Source organism: Culex quinquefasciatus, chromosome 1 (assembly GCF_015732765.1).
Source record: "Culex quinquefasciatus strain JHB chromosome 1, VPISU_Cqui_1.0_pri_paternal, whole genome shotgun sequence".
Lineage (NCBI taxonomy): Eukaryota > Metazoa > Arthropoda > Insecta > Diptera > Culicidae > Culex > Culex quinquefasciatus.
Window position 1 is genome coordinate 33402880 of NC_051861.1, and position 19827 is coordinate 33422706.

General features: G+C 40.9%; 1 protein-coding gene across 1 annotated transcript; it reads right to left on the minus strand.

Annotated features, from left to right (window-relative positions):
• Positions 1–806: 806 nt before the first annotated feature.
• Positions 807–19520, minus strand: LOC6046587 (nucleolysin TIAR). Its single transcript, XM_038251106.1, has 5 exons — positions 19103–19520; positions 7022–8440; positions 1233–1780; positions 1066–1165; positions 807–1004 (listed from the first exon to the last, which is right to left on the minus strand). Exons 2-5 carry the CDS (start codon positions 7572–7574, stop codon positions 835–837), a joined length of 1371 nt encoding a protein of 456 aa, XP_038107034.1. The 5' UTR covers positions 7575–8440; positions 19103–19520; the 3' UTR covers positions 807–834.
• Between the last annotated feature and the right edge of the window lie 307 nt (positions 19521–19827).

Sequence of the window (19827 nt, forward strand, 5' to 3'; positions counted from 1 at the left end):
ACCACCATTCTCGTAGCTCGCCATCGTCGTCGTCGCCAGCTTGTGCTTGAGATTGTGATTGTGTTCGATCGTCACTCCGGCACTCACGCCGCCTGGAACTTTGTGGTTGCTGTTGCTTCTAAAGTTAAGATTACTGTTGATGATGGCTGCGACGGCGGCCGCAATACTGTTACTGCTAGTACTGTTACAATTGCTGCTACTACTGCTGCTGCCATTGCTTTGAGGAACGTAGATGCCGTTACCGTTGGAGGAAGGTGTTAGCACCGTCGTGGCCGCGGTCGATGCGAGCGTCGCGACCGTCGTCATGGCGCCTACGACGGCCGTAATGGTTCGCACCGGCAGGCTGGAAGAGGCCACCGAGGAGGAGGACACCGTCGGAGGAAGTTGAAGCAGTGAATGGTGGTTCACGATGGCCGCGGGCTGTACCACTGCAGCAGCAGCAGCAGCACCAGGATGATGGAATAGCTTGGCGGCCGGGTTGACCGTCGGAGGTTGGGCGGCCAGCAAGTGATGATGTGGAGTTGGGGCTGGTGCCGCTGCAAAGTGATGGAGAGCTGCCGTCGGGTGTTGAGGATGGTGGTGACCTGCGGCGGCGGCCGCAGCCAGGATAATTGCGTTGCTGGTGTTTGTCATTATGGAGGGTGCCGGGATGAGACTGCTGTTGACCGACAGGGGATTTGCGGCTAGGTTCGTGATCAGATTGAAATGGGCGGCGGCGGTGGCCGATTGATGGTGGTTGAGGTTGGCAGCGGCTGGTGGAGCCGGCGACGCACCCACCACCTTGCTGACGATGCTGCTGCTGCTGGCGTTGTTGGGACAGTTTTTCATTATTTCTCATTGCGTCTGGAACTGGGGCATTGTGGCGTACATCATCGGTTGCTGGGAGGAGGCAGCAGCAGCCTGCTGGAGGGCTGCTGCCGCGGCCGCCCCGTTCGTAGCCACCGTGGGAACGGTCTGCATGCCCCATCCGGCGGCCGCCATGTTTGGCTGCATCATGCGATACCCTGTAGAAGAACAGAATCCTTAGTAACCTTCAATGAACCACCTACCAAACGTTCAACTCACCACCGCTGGCCTGCTGTTGTGGACTGGCAGCGGCGTACGCGTACGGGTAGGTCGCGTAGCCTTGTTGCATGTACTGTGCCTGCATCTGCGGGTAGCCACCCTGTAACAACAACAAAAAAAATCATTAAGTCACAATCACTCACCAAAACAAACCCAACAAAACTTACCGGATACCAATACCCCATGTGACCGTACGCCGCCGAGTACGGGTACTGCGCGCTGTTGGCCGCCGCTGCCGCCGCCGCCTGCGCCGACAGCTGCTGATTGGCACCATGCTGCTGGGCGGCCGCAGCCGCAGCCACCGCGTTCTGCATCGCATTCTGGCTCGCCTGCATCGGGTTGCCGCCTATGCTGTTGATGCCGATGCCCACCATCCCGGAGGCGGCGATGGCGGCCGCATTGATCCCGTTGTGTGTCATCTCACCGCCGTTCTCCTTGCCCCAGTAGCACTTGACCGGGTGGCCCTGCACCTCGCTGTTGTGGGTGCCCTCGATGGCGCGGGCCGCCGCCTCCTTCGAGATGAACTTGATGAACGCGTAGCCCTTGTCCTTGAACACCCGCACGTCGTGGATCGACCCGAACTGGCCAAAGTGCGTCTTAATCAGGTTGTCCGAGATGGTGTTCGGCGGGAAGCCGCCGCAATACACGGTCGTGTTGGTCGGGCCGGTGTTGTTGTAGATCTCCTCGAAGCCGGGCGTCTTGCCGCTCTTGATACCTACAGGATAAAGGGACAGACAAGAAATTTTAAATAAGCACTCTTCCTACTGAGCAGTTCTCTACGAGATCGTTTTTTTTTCTTTATTTTAATTTTTGTATAATGTTGAATGTTTGGCCCTTTTGAAATGTTAGTCTTGATTTAAAATTTTGTAAAATATTGTTTTCGAAAAGATCGGAAAATTTCACGAATGTTTCATATTTTAACATTGTAAATCGGACCATTAGTTCGCAATTCGCAATTTTCAGTGTAAGAACGGGCCTTGACCGATCTTATGCACTAGGTTCCCGACGAACACGCACTGCCCTTACACCTACATCTCACCCTTGCTCTGAGTCAGTACGAGCAGCACGCTAGAACACGCTTTGAGTGTTCGTGCCAGGCATGCACACCTTCTTTTCCGGTTACGCATTTTAACTCGGCCGTTATCATTGCGTGGGGTTTGTCGTAAGTATAAGCGCCTAACCATTTATAGTATGCCTATCAACTTTCATTAGCATGAGCATGAGCATGAGAGACCACCCATGGTTGTCCTTCTCCGTTGCTGAACAGAACCGTAATATCCTTTCAGCGCTACTGATCATAGGCTTCGACTATCAAGTGGTATTTCCCTTATCAACAGCATGTATGAATGCGCTGAAAAGATAAAACACCATGATTGCCAAAACAAGATCAGTTGTGAATAGGTAACAGTCATTGGCCACCAACGGCGCCCGCCATGTCAGTTTGTAGATCTCGATTTTAAGGGACGGGAATGTTAGTTAGCGCTGGTTGCTACTAGGGCAGCTGATTTACTCTGTGCTTACACCCCACGAGCGCCAGGAACCTGAAAACTTGTTAGTAGGATAGGGTGTTTGGTCAGGATTCATCATAGAAGATGATGATGCGACCCAAAATCATAGTGTTTGTTGAACGGTGTTATGTTTTATTCTCAAGGCAAGCAGTCGGATGCGACATTTCCCGTTTATCGGCTGTTAACTTTTAATTGAAATGGTTTAATCTTAGACAGCCGGCTGTGGAAAGATAAAACCACATAATATTTATTTATAAAATGAGGTGTTAAACGCAATGCTGCAATGATAGCGTAGTCTGATTTTTAATTATATAATCATTTAGTTCATGAATTTGTTACGGAATAGACGCGACGAACTCAACCATCAAGTGTCTTCCGATCTTCTTTCTGTTAGCTAGATAAGGTAATGATTTTCGTTGCCTCTCGAGCTACGATGCTATGGAGAGGGCTTAACACACAAACAACCGACGTCGAGCCCTCCGAGCTACGGAGCTATGGGAAGGTCTTTTCAACACAAGGGCTTGAAGCAAACAATAACTCACCGATTAATATGAATAATTTTCAAGATCGATCTTGTTTTATAACTACAGCGCGAAAAAACAGGACTGCGCGTACCCAGAAGCACTGCACTTATGTGTGTGTGTGTGTGGTCCAATCCAATACCCGCTAACCGGTAGCGAAATTATGGGAAAGTATAATTTGTATCAGACTGTGTACATGCCGAATGCTGATACAGCTTATCTCAGTCCCGGGTATTAGGTGGTGATAGCCCTCGCGCTGCTTCCAACGACCCATTTCAGAATGACAGAGCTCCTTGCGGTCCAATTCCGAGGTCGCTGGGCATTGTTCGGCCCCGCCTAAACATAGAAGCAAGCATCTGAAGGAAACTCGATCTATATTTAGACTTCCAATCCCGTCAGGCAAATCAGGGATCAGCGTGTATTTAATAATATAAGAAGAAGAGATAACATGTTTCAACACTACGGATCCATTCACTGCTAGAGTGTAAACTTTCTGATGGCTGACTGCTTTGAGTCCCAGACCACCACCATACCAATCCAAAGGTGTGAGTTCGAATTCCACCTGATTAATTTTAGTTTTTATTCATATTCAAATTCCTGATTCCAAATTTCAAAGGTACCGACCGGGATTTGATCCCTGAACCTTCTGCTTGGGAGACAGAAGCCGTAACCATTAAGCCACGGAGCCGGTTGAATGGGACGTGGTTCTCTGTATGGCTTTTGCGAGATGAGAGCAGAGGACAACAATCATCTCAACGTTTCCACTTTACCCGGGCTAACGACCGGCAGTTCCAGTTCACGATGATTTCCCTTCATATGTTAAAAACCACTTATGATTTTGGCACATATTCCGTTTGTCAACGTTTCCTGTCATTACTGGCGGGAAAAATCTACGTGGAATCAGCTGTGCAGACCTCATGTGTGACAGGAATGCAGGTTGTACCCAGGAGCACTGCACTTATGATGTCAAAATTCAATTATACTGACCAATCACCCCATGCACACAAACAGCCACACAAAAGAGACGAAAATTATCACGATAAAACAGGACTGCGCGACGACGACACAAGTCAGTAACAACATTTCAAAAGGGCGAAACCTACTATCTTGCCGTTTCCGGAAAATCATCATTCAAAATTTCGCAATTCCGATCAATTCCTATTTCCACAAAAAAGCATGAAAACCATCATTTTTTTCAAAACGTAATAGAAAATAGCAATAATTTCATCATAGAGAGCAATTTGAAATTAATTAAGGTGTTTTTGCTTTTAAAAATTGAGAAAAACAAATAACGCCTTTTTGAAGAGCGTGCCTCCATTTTCGCCCCACCGTATTCGCCACCCACTCAACCAAAACAACGGTTTAGCCCAGCCCTCTGTCACTGCCGCCATGTTTATGAAACCAAAATATTCGATGACGAACACCAAGAAAACAAAGAAGAAAACGAAGGTGTCTACTGTCAGATTTTGAAAAATAAACAAAGTGGGGGGTGAACAATTGTCGATCCTCGGTCCCCAATTTTCCCGGTCGATTCCGGTTTTCGGAAGAGGTAAAATTTTACTCTGCTGCTCCGGCTGCACCAGCAAGACGGCCGATTCAAGAGCTCCTTGGTTTCCGGCCTCATATACACACGATAAACGTCCGGAAATATGCCCAAGATACACAGGACCACTCGCGTGACCACTTGAATCAAATTTTGTTATAATGTTATCAAAAAATTATTATTTTTCGATTAAGCGCGCCATTTCCCTATTTTTATGTAAACAATCAAAAGACACCAATACTACTTCATCCAAAGCTTTGTTTTTGATGGGCTCTTCACACATACTAATGCTCAAACTCTATCCAATAGAGATCTCCACGGTTTCTCTCACGCACACCATGATTCTGTGTTAGTATTCGTATTTAAAGTATTGTTTTGGTTTTGATCGATTGTGATTGGCTGAATTTCAAGCAGCTGATTTTGTTTACACTATTTTTACGCAGACATAGGCAAATCGAGTAGACTAGTCGCCTGTAAAAACCAGCTGTTTACCACGTGCTCGTGGTATAACAAAGGACACAGCTGATTTTGACAGACGAATCATTCTACTCGATTTGCCTCTGTCTGCGTGTAACTAAACTCCAAACTAACACACTCTCGCGCGTGGATATCTCTATTGTTTATGGTGGGCTCTTCACACATACTAATGCGTGGGCTCTTCGAGGTTTTGGTGACTGCCAAACGTTCTAGGCATTAACAGTGGTGCCAGGGGGCTGGTTTAGCCCGTCAGGTTACGCCACAAAGCAAAAGTAAACAACAGATTCGCCCTTTTGGTTTTTGTTCACTTTTCGGATTTTTAAAGAAAAAAGTGGTGAAACAACTGTTTTATCATTGTGAAACGTTACAGTCAATGATAATACAGTGATATTTGCAACCTCAGTGATAAAAAATTGGTCTAGAAAGCCTTCATAAAGAGTCCGGTTCAGGCCAAGACTCGTTGAGCTAGGATACACCGTAAGTAGCAAGTTGGTTTGACGATGTGGTCTATAAGTGACGTTCCTTGGGGTGTCCCCGCCGGAAGTGGGAGACATGACACCCCGCGACACCATCCTGCCTTCTCAATCTTTGCATAACTTCGATGGTTACGGAGGCGATGATTTTGTACGGCATTCCTCCTAAACCTCCCTACACTAACTTTTTGTCCTGCAACTGCTCGACCCAGAATCCCCGGATGTCCCAAGAACCGGTAAATTATGGACCTTCATATCTAGATTGTGAATCCAGACCAGATCCGATACTACAATAAATGAAAATAAAAAGTTATGTAAATCTGTGTTTGTTGTGGAATTGTGGTCAGAGACATCAGAAACATACATTTTGAGGATTGTCAGGTTAAAATTAACTAAATTATAACAAAAATTTAGTGTTTCTAAATATACGTCGGAACTTGCAGAAAACACTACATTCGCCCCTCGTGATTGGATGAAAACACAAGGGCGGAAACTCAATTTGGTTTGTTTTGATTGATGTTGTTGATTAGCCCTTTTGTTTTTTGCTTGTAAAACTACGTATTTTCGGAATTTTGAGATGATGATGATCAGTTTTGTTCGCTTTATATGATTCTGACAAAAACTCAGTTTGTTTACATCTGAGGGTTTCGCCATATTGAAAAGTTGTTACAGAAGTGTCATTCGAATTGAGTGACGTGAACAGCCACTACCCAAGGACAATCCCAAGACTCGAACTGTGCGGCGTCCGTCAAGTTGGTGTCCAGGGTAGTGCAAAAGGTGCTGTTACTGCGATGGTTGGCCAAATCCCCAAGCGTACTCAAACCGTACGTGGCAACCCGGGTTGCCGGGACTTTTCCCGGAAGCATCTCTGGTTCCATGGCGGGTTCCACTTTAAGAACATGGGACAATCGTGCGTAGATTGGAATTGTAGAAATAATTTTTATTTTTATTTTTTTTAGTAAATTGCAATTGGAAAATAAATAATTCCTCCTCAAAGCAGTTTACGCACTTAAGCGGTATACGCACTTCGGGAGGAACCGGTCAAGAAAAAAAGGAAATGGGCAGCAGCGTCAGAGCAAGCAAGTCAGAGAGGGTGAAGAAAAGCCCCAAGAAATCGCTCCCTCTCCTTTGTTCTGCTGTTCGTAAAGCTGTTTCTTGACCCCTTTCCTTCCGATCTGCATACTAGCCTTTAATAAGGAACCGGTCAAGAAAAATTTCAAATGGGCAGCGAATGCAAGCCAGAGTGAGTGAAGAAAATCCTCAACAATTTGCTGCCTCTCCTTTGTTCTGCTGTTCGTAAAACTTATTCTTGACCCCATTCCTTTGGAGCTGCATACTAGCCCTTAATCTGTAGTGTTTACTCGCTCTCAGTTAGTCTGTTCCTTACAAATTCAATTATCTAGATAATTACACCCCCCACACTAAACCACTCACCCTTGGTGTTCTCGCGCGGTGCCGGCGGCTTCCGGGTGGACCAGTTGGTCCGGATGCTGCGCGACCCCAGCCACTGCCCGTTCATCATCTGTATCGCGTTCTCCGCCTCGGCCTTCTTCACGAACGACACGAACGCGTAGCCCTTGCTCTTGAGCGTCTGCGGATCGCGCACGATCCGACAGTTGGAGATCTCCCCGAACGGGGCGAATGCCTCGCGCAGCGTTTCCGTTTCTATTTCCGGGCTGAGATCGCCCACAAAGATGTGGTGGTGCTGGCTGGTGTCCGTTTTGGGCTGATTGCCCGGGCTGGTCGCCCAGTTCACTTTGATTTCCTTCTTGAGGAAGAGCCGCTTGTTCATGGCGGCCAGCGCCGTCTGGGCCGACTGGTGGCTCGCGTACTCGATGAACGCGTACGGGTCGCTGCTGGCCTCGCGAATAATCTTACAGCTCTTGACCGCTCCCATCTGGCCAAACAGCGCGCACAGCAGGTCCTCCGTCACCGACTGGTCCAGGTTGCCCACGTACAGTGTCTTGGGGTACGCTTCGTCCGTCATCTTGTCTGTTTGTGTCTGCTTTTTTTTTCTTTACTTGTGAAGAGAACTGCCCGTGACAGATGCCAAAATTCACTGTTTTTTTTTTCACTCGGCTGTGCTGCCGTTCACTCGTTTCTTCACTTTTATTTTTCGGAATCCCCCACGGAAATCCTTAGGGCACCGCGTTTTTCTTTTCCTACTTTTCCACCACCACGGACAGCACTAGGGGACAGGAGAGTACGTTGTAACTTGCTGCCGCAGAGCAAACAAGGAGAAATTTCCTCCTCCCTTATTTCTTCACTCCTTGCTTGGATCTCGTCCCGGCGCAGATCAGTGTCGGATATGGCTCTCCAACTCTCTCTCTCACTGGTGGATGCTGTGCCGACGAGGAGGCTCCTCGCTGAATTGCCGAAAAAACGCAGCACCGCGACGTCGTCGTCCAAAAACGACCGCGTTCTCGAAGGATGAATGAAAACTTGTTTCGCTGGCCGAAAATGTTGCGCTCCCCTCTTTTTCTAGGCTGCTGCGGCTGCAATTCGTACAGGCAGGCAGGAAGGACGGCCAGAAACGCGGTGGCGCTGTCTTTTCATTCAATCCATGGGCAAAAAGTGCCGAAAAAAAGGCAGGCAGGCAACAACAGACAGACAGTCACGGATACACAGCGGTCGGTCTTCTCTCTCTATCTGGTGCAAGGTTCTGCCGGATTTCGCGTTCCTTTGCGCGCACACACACACACGTACACACACGTACACGGACACACAGAGTCGCGAGAGCGCGCGTCGCAAATTTTCCGATGACCACCACGGCAAGCTGCCTTTTTCCGCTGGCCGGTGAGGATGTCCTTTCGCGAGTAGGGGGTTCTTCCTCGGAAGGGTTCGTTGGTCAATCTGGAGGAGAGAGCAAAAAAAATGGGCTAAATGAGTTTATTATTGCTTTGCTTTAGGATGGAGAACACTTTCATCTAAAATTTATATATTGTCCTCGAAGAACCTCACTCTTTTTGACAGTCGAAACGTTCAAAAGACAGTGTGGGCAGTTTGATTAATTAGATTATGATTAGATAATAAGATAAAGGAAGTCCAGTTAGGTCGTTAAAACATCTGATTGGTTGGTTTAGCTCGAACATTACCTATGTTTGACGCAGTATTTATTACCTTCTCTAATCTAATCTAATCTAACACAAACGCAGCCAGTCCGATGAAAGCATGCTGGAAAGTCTTGTGATTAGATTACGCCCCAAGCACTTTTCTTGTCAATATTAATAATTGCAATACATCCGAGATCACCCGAAAATGTAATACAAAAATTAAAGCGGCCAGCCCTACTGCGTTGTGTTTACCGCAGAGAGGATTCTGTGAACGGATCACATTCCACAGAATCTACAGGGGAGGAAGGATGCGTGGACATACCGTACCAAACGCTCCGGTCAGTTAGGTGTGGTGTGTTAGTGTAAATTTGGCAGATAATTATATTTTTAGGGGGAAGTGGAATTGGGCAAAATGGGATTAAGGAATGGGAAAGTGAGGAAAGGGTAGGAGGGTTTTTGAATTTATAGTATAATAATATAAGGGAATATAATCATTTAGCAAATAATAATGGAAAGCTCTCACCAAGAATCAGCAAATCTTAAAATCTTCGAAAGACACATCCAGATTGTGTCCCAACCTGCAGCTCCTAAGTTCTTAGGAGTCACCAATCCGGCCGCATCAAATCAGCCAAGATTTCCTCGTCATCTGCGCGATTGAGGCTCTATCTCAGGTCAGCGACGTCTTCCCGGACATGCAGCAACGCAACGCGAATCCCGGATACCTCCACCATCTCCACCTTGTCCACTGCCACTCACAAGTTCGTCTAGAACTAGCCGATAAGAATTTGACGGAAATCTTCAGAAGACGAAAAACGCGGAGTGAAAAATCAAACAAACCGGACGCGACCATGGCTTACTGCGATCCCTATGTTTGACGCAGTATTTATTACCTTCTCCACAGAAACTAGATAGATACAAATCACATGAAACATAAATGTTTCAATACAATTGGGTCCTAAAATGAAGCTTAGATTGCTGATATTATTGTTCACAGCGATAAAGCTTATTTTTCTGAGTACAATAACCCTTTGTACGACCATAAAGAGCTTAAAATGGATTTTTAAATCAATTTTGAAAAATTAACCTCGCGGTCCTTCTTAACAGAAAAGCTCCTACTTGACAGGTCGTTCCAAGGGGACCATAGTTAATCCATCGAAAAAATGTTGTCTTGTCAAAAAAAAATTTTGCATTAAAATGAAAAAAAGTGATCAGAAATGGTTTTTAATCGTGTTTTTTACCGTTGTACATAAAAATTGGCATAGGGCTTTAGTACCCAATTTGCAAATTAATACCAATTGACCCCAAGCCGGCAACACTGACATTCACACATACACACACACAGAGAGAGAGAGAAAGAGAAACACAACAACCCCCACAGACATGTTGTGTGTTACAAACCGGTGGTGGTGGTGGCGCGGGCACGCAGATTTTCTTTCTCTCGCGGCACAGCTGCGGGGGGAAAGTTTTCCATCTGCTCGCACACACACACACGAACACAAACACACACACACAGAGCTCCCAAAAGTCTACTCCTCTTGCAAACACTTTTGGGGGGTTGACGACGTATCCATCATCGAACCGTGGGTAATGTATTTATTATTCGGGTGGTACGATTTGAAACGGGCTCAAGTCAAAATCGTCAAAATTATCAAAGATATCTCATATAGGTGGAAGGTATGACCCAAGAACCTGTTCACAACCGGACCACTCGTGCCAAGAGCCGCTTCCTTCCCTAAGACTCGCACATGACACTTCACACCATTCAAGGTAGCCTCGATCAGCCGCGTCAGCTTGTCCGAGAATCCGTTCTCATGTCGCCTTCAAATCGATGAAGATGTTATGTGTGGGCAAGTTGTACGATCGTTCTTTTCAACGTTTCGTACATGGTGCACTTTGAAGGCACGATTATAATGCGCCTCCGAATCATCATCCGATGAATCAACGTCATCGATGTCGTTGATCGTTGATTTAAACGAAATCTTAGTGCATCTCCAGCGCTGGGTGCAAACATCGAAGCAAAGCTAATTTGCACCCGACGTCAACCCCATCAAAAAATTCAAAAAATTTAAAAAATTAAAAAAGGTTAAAAAAATTTAAAAAAAAAAATAAGAAAATTAAAAAAAATAAAAAATTTAAAAATTTAAAAATTTTAAAAATTTTTAACATTTAAAAAATTTAAAACATTTAAAAAATTTAATTTAAAAACTTAAAAAATTTAAAAAATTTAAAAAATTAAAAAAATTTAAAAATTTAAAAAATTAAAAAAATTTAAACAATTTCAAAAAATTTTAAAATTTCAAAAATTTAAAAAAATTAAAAAATTTTAAAAATTTAATTTTTTTTTTAAATTTAAAAAATTTTAAAAATCTAAACAATTTTAAAAATTTAAGAAATTTCAAAAATTTCAAAATTTTCAAAAATTTTAAAAATTTCAAAAATTTTAAAAATTTTAAAAATTTCAAAAATCATATCATACATAGAGCAGACATACAAAAATCTCTGAAACACGCATTCAAAACTTTGCCCCCGGCTTGCCGGTACTTGTCGGGTATCAGAAAATGAGTACCCGACAGGTACCGACACATATTTTTCTTCTACAGATGAACTTGAGATCAAATTTGATACCTGCTTTGCTACGCGCGGTGGGAGACTCGGGGGCAAACTCGAGAGCAAACTAACAGGGAATCAAATGGTTTAACTTTCGACATTTTTGAAAAATGAAATTCTTTGAAATTTTCAATAGGATTAAAAAGTTTAATAAACTTTTAGCATTTCTAGGCATGAATCAACACATAATTATTGCTTTGAAGGTAAACGAGAGCAAAAAATGATAAAAACCCATATTTGCCCCCAGCGGTGGGCTTGTTTCCATTTGATTCCCACCAAATTTGCTCTCGAGTTTGCCCCCGAGTTTCCCACCGCGCGTAGCAAAGCAGGTATCAAATTTGATCTCAAGTTCATCTGTAGAAAAAAAAATATGTGTCGGTACCTGTCGGGTACTCATTTTCTGATACCCGACAAGTACCGGGAAGCCGGGGGCAAAGTTTTGAATGCGTGTTTCAGAGATTTTTGTATGTCTGCTCTATGTATGATATGATGTATGATTCAAAAATTCAAAAATTAAAAATTCAAAAATTATTTTTTTAGAGATTTTTTTTATTTTTTTAATGTTTTTTAATTTTTTATCTATATATATATATATATTGGTGGAACAAGAGAGAGAGAGAAAAACATTAAATTTATCGGAGATAATATTTGATCCGGGCAGAAAAAGTTAATAGAAATCATTAAAAAAAATTGGTAAAAAATGTTATGTGTCACGATTAAAAACCATTTCTGATTACTTTTTTTTTTATTTTAATGCAAAATCGTTAGGCGTCATTCACGATGCATTCTAGGTACTTGAAGTTCTCATCCGTGTAAGGGAAGTGCTTATTCGGTGGCTAATTTCATGCATTCTTTGTACTTGACGTCGTTGTTATGGAAGCACTAAATTTGGTTGCGAAATTATCTGCATTTTGAAAACATGTCAGGTCATGTATTACTCAGGACATCCCAACAAATAGTAGTCTACCGTACTCACTGAAGCTTTTCGGGTATGATTCGGGGTCAAAAACCGTTGCTTGTTACAGCGGTCGATCTACCGGTCTTAACTCCAGTTGAACCATAAACGTATACATCTCGCACATGGGAAGCGACACCGAAGCGAGTACAGCGAGTACAGGAAGTGTCCAAAACACGACGTCAACAGGGGTAAAAAAAAGGGAGAATCTTGACGGACCAGCGCGAGGTGATCGAAACGTGGAAGCGGCCCTTTGACAAACAGAAACTTCCGAGACGGGTGATTTTCATCTCATTCCCAGGAATCGGAAGCGGAAGAAATCCTCTGATGTCACCGGAGCTTCCTTTGGAGAAGTGAAATTGGATCAGATTCCGACACATTGCAGGCACACTTGAAGAAGCTTAAAGTGGAATTCTACACCCACGGCCGAAGAAGCGAACGATTTCACCGGGTCGTTGTTCGTGGTTTACCTGATCAACTGAAACCGGACGAGGTCAAGTACCTGCTGAAGAGGGATCTGAAGCTGGACGCGCTGGAGGTGCATGTCATCAAGCGGAAGGAAAAGTCCACCGTGGACGAAACTCTGTATACTGTGGTCTTCCCCAAGGGATACACCAATCTGAAGAAGCTCTCTGCAATGAATGTTGTGGCAAGCACTATCATCCGGTGGGAGGCCTACCGGAACAAGCGGCCCAACGTGACCCAGTGCAGGAACTGCTTGCAGCTGGGTCATGGAACCAGGAACTGTCACCTCAAGGGGAGGTGCAACAATTGGGGTCCCCACAAGACGGACGAGTGCAAAGTCCAAGAAGCAGAGTCGAAGCGGTGTGCCAACTGCTCTGGAGCCCACGAAGAACGCCGTTGATCATCGATAATCAACGCCGTTTATATCAACGAATCCGTTGACGATTAAGTGCATCTCCAGCGCGGGTAGCAAACATCGAAGCAAATCAAATTTTCACCCGACGTCAATCCCACCGCGGTACCTGTCGCGGTAGCAAATTTACTATCAGCTCTTCGAGATTTCACTTTGCTACCCGTTATTCTGCTGGTTTGCTACCGTGGCAAATGGAATGATGCACGGAAAATTGAATCATGCACGGAAAAAATATGTTTTCAAATTGTTTTTTTTTTCTATGTAAAAAAATTTAAAAAAAAAATAAAAAATTTACAAAAATGCAAAAATTCTAAAAATTAAAAATCATTTAAAAATAGAAACATGAAAAAAATTAAAAAAATAAAAAAATAAAAATTAAAAAATTTAAAACACTTAAAAATTTAAAAAATTTCAAAAATTAAAAAAATCAAAAATTAAAAAAATTAAGAAAATAAAAAAATCTAAAAAAATTAAAAAAATGAAAAACATAAAAATATTTTTTAAATTCAGAAAAATTTAAAAAAATTAAGAAAAATTAAAAAAATAAATTTTAAAAATTTAAAAAGCTTTAAGAACTTTTAAAAATAAAAAATTAAGAAAGTTTTAAAAAATTAAAAAAATTAAGAAAATTTAAAAAAAAAAAAAAAATTAAAAGATTTAAAAAATATATATTTTTTAAAAGAAATTCAAAAAATTTAAAAAAGATTTTTTTTAAGAATTAGGCCGTTGCAAATATTGTTCAAAATTTATGTCGACTTTTTTTTGCTCCATGATGGCCGACTGGTAAGCGTCCCAGACCATCAATCCAAAGGGTGTGAGTTTGAATTCCACCTGATTTTTAAAGGTTTTTTGTTCATATTCAAAGTTCAATTCCTGATTCCAAATTTCAAGGGGCTTATACAAACCCAACGCAACAAAGAGCACCTCGATCCGACACTTAGTATTGAACTGATGCGCGTTCGAACAAAATCGTCGAAATTATATATATATATATATATATATATATATATATATATATATATATATATATATATATATATATATATATATATATATATATATATATATATATATATATATATATATATATATATATATATATATATATATATATATATATATATATATATATATATATATATATATATATATATATATATATATATATATATATATATATATATATATATATATATATATATATATATATATATATATATATATATATATATATATATATATATATATATATATATATATATATATATATATATATATATATATATATATATATATATATATATATATATATATATATATATATATATATATATCAGCGCCTGCTTTGGTGGAACAAGAGAGAGAAAAACATTAAATTTATCGGAGATAATATTTGATCCGGGCAGAAAAAGTTAATAGAAATCATTAAAAAAATTGGTAAAATGTTATGTGTCACGATTAAAAACCATTTCTGATTACTTTTTTTATTTTAATGCAAAATCGTTAGGCGTCATTCACGATGCATTCTAGGTACTTGAAGTTCTCATCCGTGTAAGGAAGTGCTTATTCGGTGGCTAATTTCATGCATTCTTTGTACTTGACGTCGTTGTTATGGAAGCACTAAATTTGGTTGCGAAATTATCTGCATTTTGAAAACATGTCAGGTCATGTATTACGCAGGACATCCCAACAAATAGTAGTCTACCGTACTCACTGAAGCTTTTCGGGTATGATTCGGGGTCAAAACCGTTGCTTGTTACAGCGGTCGATCTACCGGTCTTAACTCCAGTTGAACCATAAACGTATACAGCTCGCACATGGGAAGCGACACCGAAGCGAGTACAGCGAGTACAGGAAGTGTCAAAACACGACGTCAACAGGGTAAAAAGGAGAATCTTGACGGACCAGCGCGAGGTGATCGAAACGGGCGACAAACAGAAACTTCCGAGACGGGTGATTTTCATCTCATTCCCAGGAATCGGAAGCGGAAGAAACTCTGATGTCACCGAGCTTCCGACAGGCACACATTGAAGAAGCTTAAAGTGGAATTCTACACCCACGGCCGAAGAAGCGAACGATTTCACCGGGTCGTTGTTCGTGGTTTACCTGATCAACTGAAACCGGACGAGGTCAAGTACCTGCTGAAGAGGGATCTGAAGCTGGACGCTGGAGGTGCATGTCATCAAGCGGAAGGAAAAGTCCACCGTGGACGAAACTCTGGTGGTCTTCCCGGGATACACCAATCTGAAGAAGCTCTCTGCATGTTGTGGCAAGCAGTGACCAGGACCAAGCGGCTCAACGTGACCCAGTGCGGAACTGCTTGCAGCTGGGTCATGGAACCAGGAACTGTCACCTCAGGGAGGTGCAACAATTCGTCCCCACAAGACGGACGAGTGCAAAGTCCAAGAAGCAGAGTCGAAGCGGTGTGCCAACTGCTCTGGAGCCACGAAGAACGCCGTTGATCATCGATAATCAACGCCGTTTATATCAACGAATCGTTGACGATTAAGTGCATCTCCAGCGCGGGTAGCAAACATCGAAGCAAATCAAATTTTCACCCGACGTCAATCCACCGCGGTACCTGTCGCGGTAGCAAATTTACTATCAGCTCTTCGAGATTTCACTTTGCTGTTATTCTGCTGGTTTGCTACCGTGGCAAATGGAATGATGCACGGAAAATTGAATCATGCACGGAAAAATATGTTTTCAAATTGTTTTTTTCATTTAAAAAAAAATTTACAAAAATGCAAAAATTCTAAAAATAAAATCATTTAAAAATAGAAACATGAAAAAATTAAAAAAATAAAAATAAAAATTAAAAATTTAAAACACTTAAAAATTTAAAAATTAAAAAAATCAAAAATTAAAAATTAAGAAAAAAAAAAATCTAAAAATTAAAAAATGAAAAACATAAAAATATTTTTAAATTCAGAAAAATTTAAAAAATTAAGAAAAAAAAAAAATAAATTTTAAAAAGCTTTAAGAACTTTAAAATAAATTAAGAAAGTTTTTTAAAAATTAAGAAAATTTAAAAAAAATTAAAGATTTAAAATATATATTTTTTAAAGAAATTCAAAAATTTAAAAAGATTCATTAGGCCGTTGCAAATATTGTTCTTTATGTCGACTTTTTTTGCTCCATGATGGCCGAAGCGTCCCAGACCATCAAAGTTTGAATTCCACCTGATTTTTAGGTTTGTTCATATTCGTTCAATTCCAAAATTAACGCAAAGAGCACCTCGATCCGACACTTAGTATTGAACTGATGCGCCTTCGAACAAAATCGTCGAAATATATATATATATATATATATATATATATATATATATATATATATATATATATATATATATATATATATATATATATATATATATATATATATATATATATATATATATATATATATATATATATATATATATATATATATATATATATATATATATATATATATATATATATATATATATATATATATATATATATATATATATATATATATATATATATATATATATATATATATATATATATATATATATATATAATTTGACGATTTTGTTCGAACGCGCATCAGTTCAATACTAAGTGTCGGATCGAGGTGCTCTTTGTTGCGTTGGGTTTGTATAAGCCCTTGAAATTTGGAATCAGGAATTGAACTTTGAATATGAACAAAAACCTTTAAAATCAGGTGGAATTCAAACTCACACCCTTTGGATTGATGGTCTGGGACGCTTACCAGTCGGCCATCATGGAGCAAAAAAAAGTCGACATAAATTTTGAACAATATTTGCAACGGCCTAATTCTTAAAAAAAATCTTTTTTAAATTTTTTGAATTTCTTTTAAAAAATATATATTTTTTAAATCTTTTAATTTTTTTTTTTGTTTTTTTTTTTAAATTTTCTTAATTTTTTTAATTTTTTAAAACTTTCTTAATTTTTTTATTTTTTTAAAGTTCTTAAAGCTTTTTAAATTTTTTAAAATTTATTTTTTTTTAATTTTTCTTAATTTTTTTTAAATTTTTCTGAATTTAAAAAAAATATTTTTTTTTATGTTTTTCATTTTTTTTAATTTTTTTTAGATTTTTTTTATTTTCTTAATTTTTTTTTAATTTTTTGATTTTTTTTAATTTTTTGAAATTTTTTAAATTTTTTAAGTGTTTTAAATTTTTTTAATTTTTTATTTTTTTTTATTTTTTTTAATTTTTTTTCATGTTTCTATTTTTAAATGATTTTTAATTTTTAGAATTTTTTGCATTTTTTGTAAATTTTTTTATTTTTTTTTTAAATTTTTTTACATAGAAAAAAAAAACAATTTGAAAACATATTTTTTCCGTGCATGATTCAATTTTCCGTGCATCATTCCATTTGCCACGGTAGCAAACCAGCAGAATAACGGGTAGCAAAGTGAAATCTCGAAGAGCTGATAGTAAATTTGCTACCGCGACAGGTACCGCGGTGGGATTGACGTCGGGTGAAAATTTGATTTGCTTCGATGTTTGCTACCCGCGCTGGAGATGCACTTAATCGTCAACGGATTCGTTGATATAAACGGCGTTGATTATCGATGATCAACGGCGTTCTTCGTGGGCTCCAGAGCAGTTGGCACACCGCTTCGACTCTGCTTGGACTTTGCACTCGTCCGTCTTGTGGGGACCCCAATTGTTGCACCTCCCTTGAGGTGACAGTTCCTGGTTCCATGACCCAGCTGCAAGCAGTTCCTGCACTGGGTCACGTTGGGCCGCTTGTTCCGGTAGGCCTCCCACCGGATGATAGTGCTTGCCACAACATTCATTGCAGAGAGCTTCTTCAGATTGGTGTATCCCTTGGGGAAGACCACAGTATACAGAGTTTCGTCCACGGTGGACTTTTCCTTCCGCTTGATGACATGCACCTCCAGCGCGTCCAGCTTCAGATCCCTCTTCAGCAGGTACTTGACCTCGTCCGGTTTCAGTTGATCAGGTAAACCACGAACAACGACCCGGTGAAATCGTTCGCTTCTTCGGCCGTGGGTGTAGAATTCCACTTTAAGCTTCTTCAAGTGTGCCTGCAATGTGTCGGAATCTGATCCAATTTCACTTCTCCAAAGGAAGCTCCGGTGACATCAGAGGATTTCTTCCGCTTCCGATTCCTGGGAATGAGATGAAAATCACCCGTCTCGGAAGTTTCTGTTTGTCAAAGGGCCGCTTCCACGTTTCGATCACCTCGCGCTGGTCCGTCAAGATTCTCCTTTTTTACCCCTGTTGACGTGTTTTGGACACTTCCTGTACTCGCTGTACTCGCTTCGGTGTCGCTTCCCATGTGCGAGATGTATACGTTTATGGTTCAACTGGAGTTAAGACCGGTAGATCGACCGCTGTAACAAGCAACGGTTTTTGACCCCGAATCATACCCGAAAAGCTTCAGTGAGTACGGTAGACTACTATTTGTTGGGATGTCCTGAGTAATACATGACCTGACATGTTTTCAAAATGCAGATAATTTCGCAACCAAATTTAGTGCTTCCATAACAACGACGTCAAGTACAAAGAATGCATGAAATTAGCCACCGAATAAGCACTTCCTTACACGGATGAGAACTTCAAGTACCTAGAATGCATCGTGAATGACGCCTAACGATTTTGCATTAAAATAAAAAAAAAAGTAATCAGAAATGGTTTTTAATCGTGACACATAACATTTTTTACCAATTTTTTTTAATGATTTCTATTAACTTTTTCTGCCCGGATCAAATATTATCTCCGATAAATTTAATGTTTTTCTCTCTCTCTCTTGTTCCACCAAAGCAGGCGCTGAACTCTCTCGCATACAAAAGTTGAACACACACACGCACGCACTCGCACGCACACACACACTCACACACATGCGGCAAACTCTTCTTTTTTGCTCTCAGACTGTCTGTCTCTCTACTCCGATGTCGGACCAGAATCTTTTTCGCAGTTTCGAACAAAAGAAAACAAATAAAATCGAAATCTTCCCATTTGGACAGCGAAAACAAACTCGACGTTTTCGAAAACCAACCTTAATTCGCACCTCCGACACTATTTTCTACTCCGTTGGCCACAATTCCTCCGGGTGACACGGACCTGGGACGACTCTTCTCCACTTGCTCGCTCTCTCTCTCTCTCTCTCTCTCTCTCTCCGAACTCTGGCTGCTACTCTCTGCCAAGGGCTGCTACGATTCCGGAATTTTGGTTCTTTGGCCGCGGACACCAAAGACGAAAAAACATCCGCCGATTCCCGACCCCAAACCACGAAACTCACTTCCGGTTTTTAACCTCGATTGCGCGCCACCAAACTGCGGTTGAAAACTTTGCAAAATCGTACGCGATAAAAGCGAATTCTATGCCGAGACTTGAAAACTTGTCAATTTCTCTCGCCGTTCCGCGACAACAGCGTTCGCCATTTATGCTCAGCTCGACGGTTTTGGCTCGCAAGGGTTGGCAGCTCTGAAAACTTTCTCTCTCTCCCTCTCGCAGGTTTTCCCCAAGGTTGATAGGCGCGAAAAGGGTGGGAACAGATAGGGATTTCTCACAAGTTTTAAAACTTTTTTAATTAGTTTAACATGACACCTCGCGATTTGATTAAAATCGCATCAAATTTCACCTTATTTGCTTATTGCCCCTTCATCGCGGTTCTTTTTTGCTCATCGCGGCAAATCGCGCCAGATCGTGCTCATCGTGCTAAAGGCTAGTATGCAGATCGGAAGGAAAGGGGTCAAGCAACAGCTTTACGAACAGTGGAAC

Excerpts from the sequence above, each read along its gene's own strand:
- LOC6046587 (XM_038251106.1), bottom strand. The coding sequence starts at position 7,574 with ATGACGGACGAAGCGTACCCCAAGACACTGTACGTGGGCAACCTGGAC. Across the intron at positions 1,166-1,232 it reads ACATGGGGTATTGGTATCCG|GGTGGCTACCCGCAGATGCA; the intron begins GTAAGTTTTGTT and ends TTGTTGTTACAG. Across the intron at positions 1,005-1,065 it reads ACAACAGCAGGCCAGCGGTG|GGTATCGCATGATGCAGCCA; the intron begins GTGAGTTGAACG and ends GTTCTTCTACAG.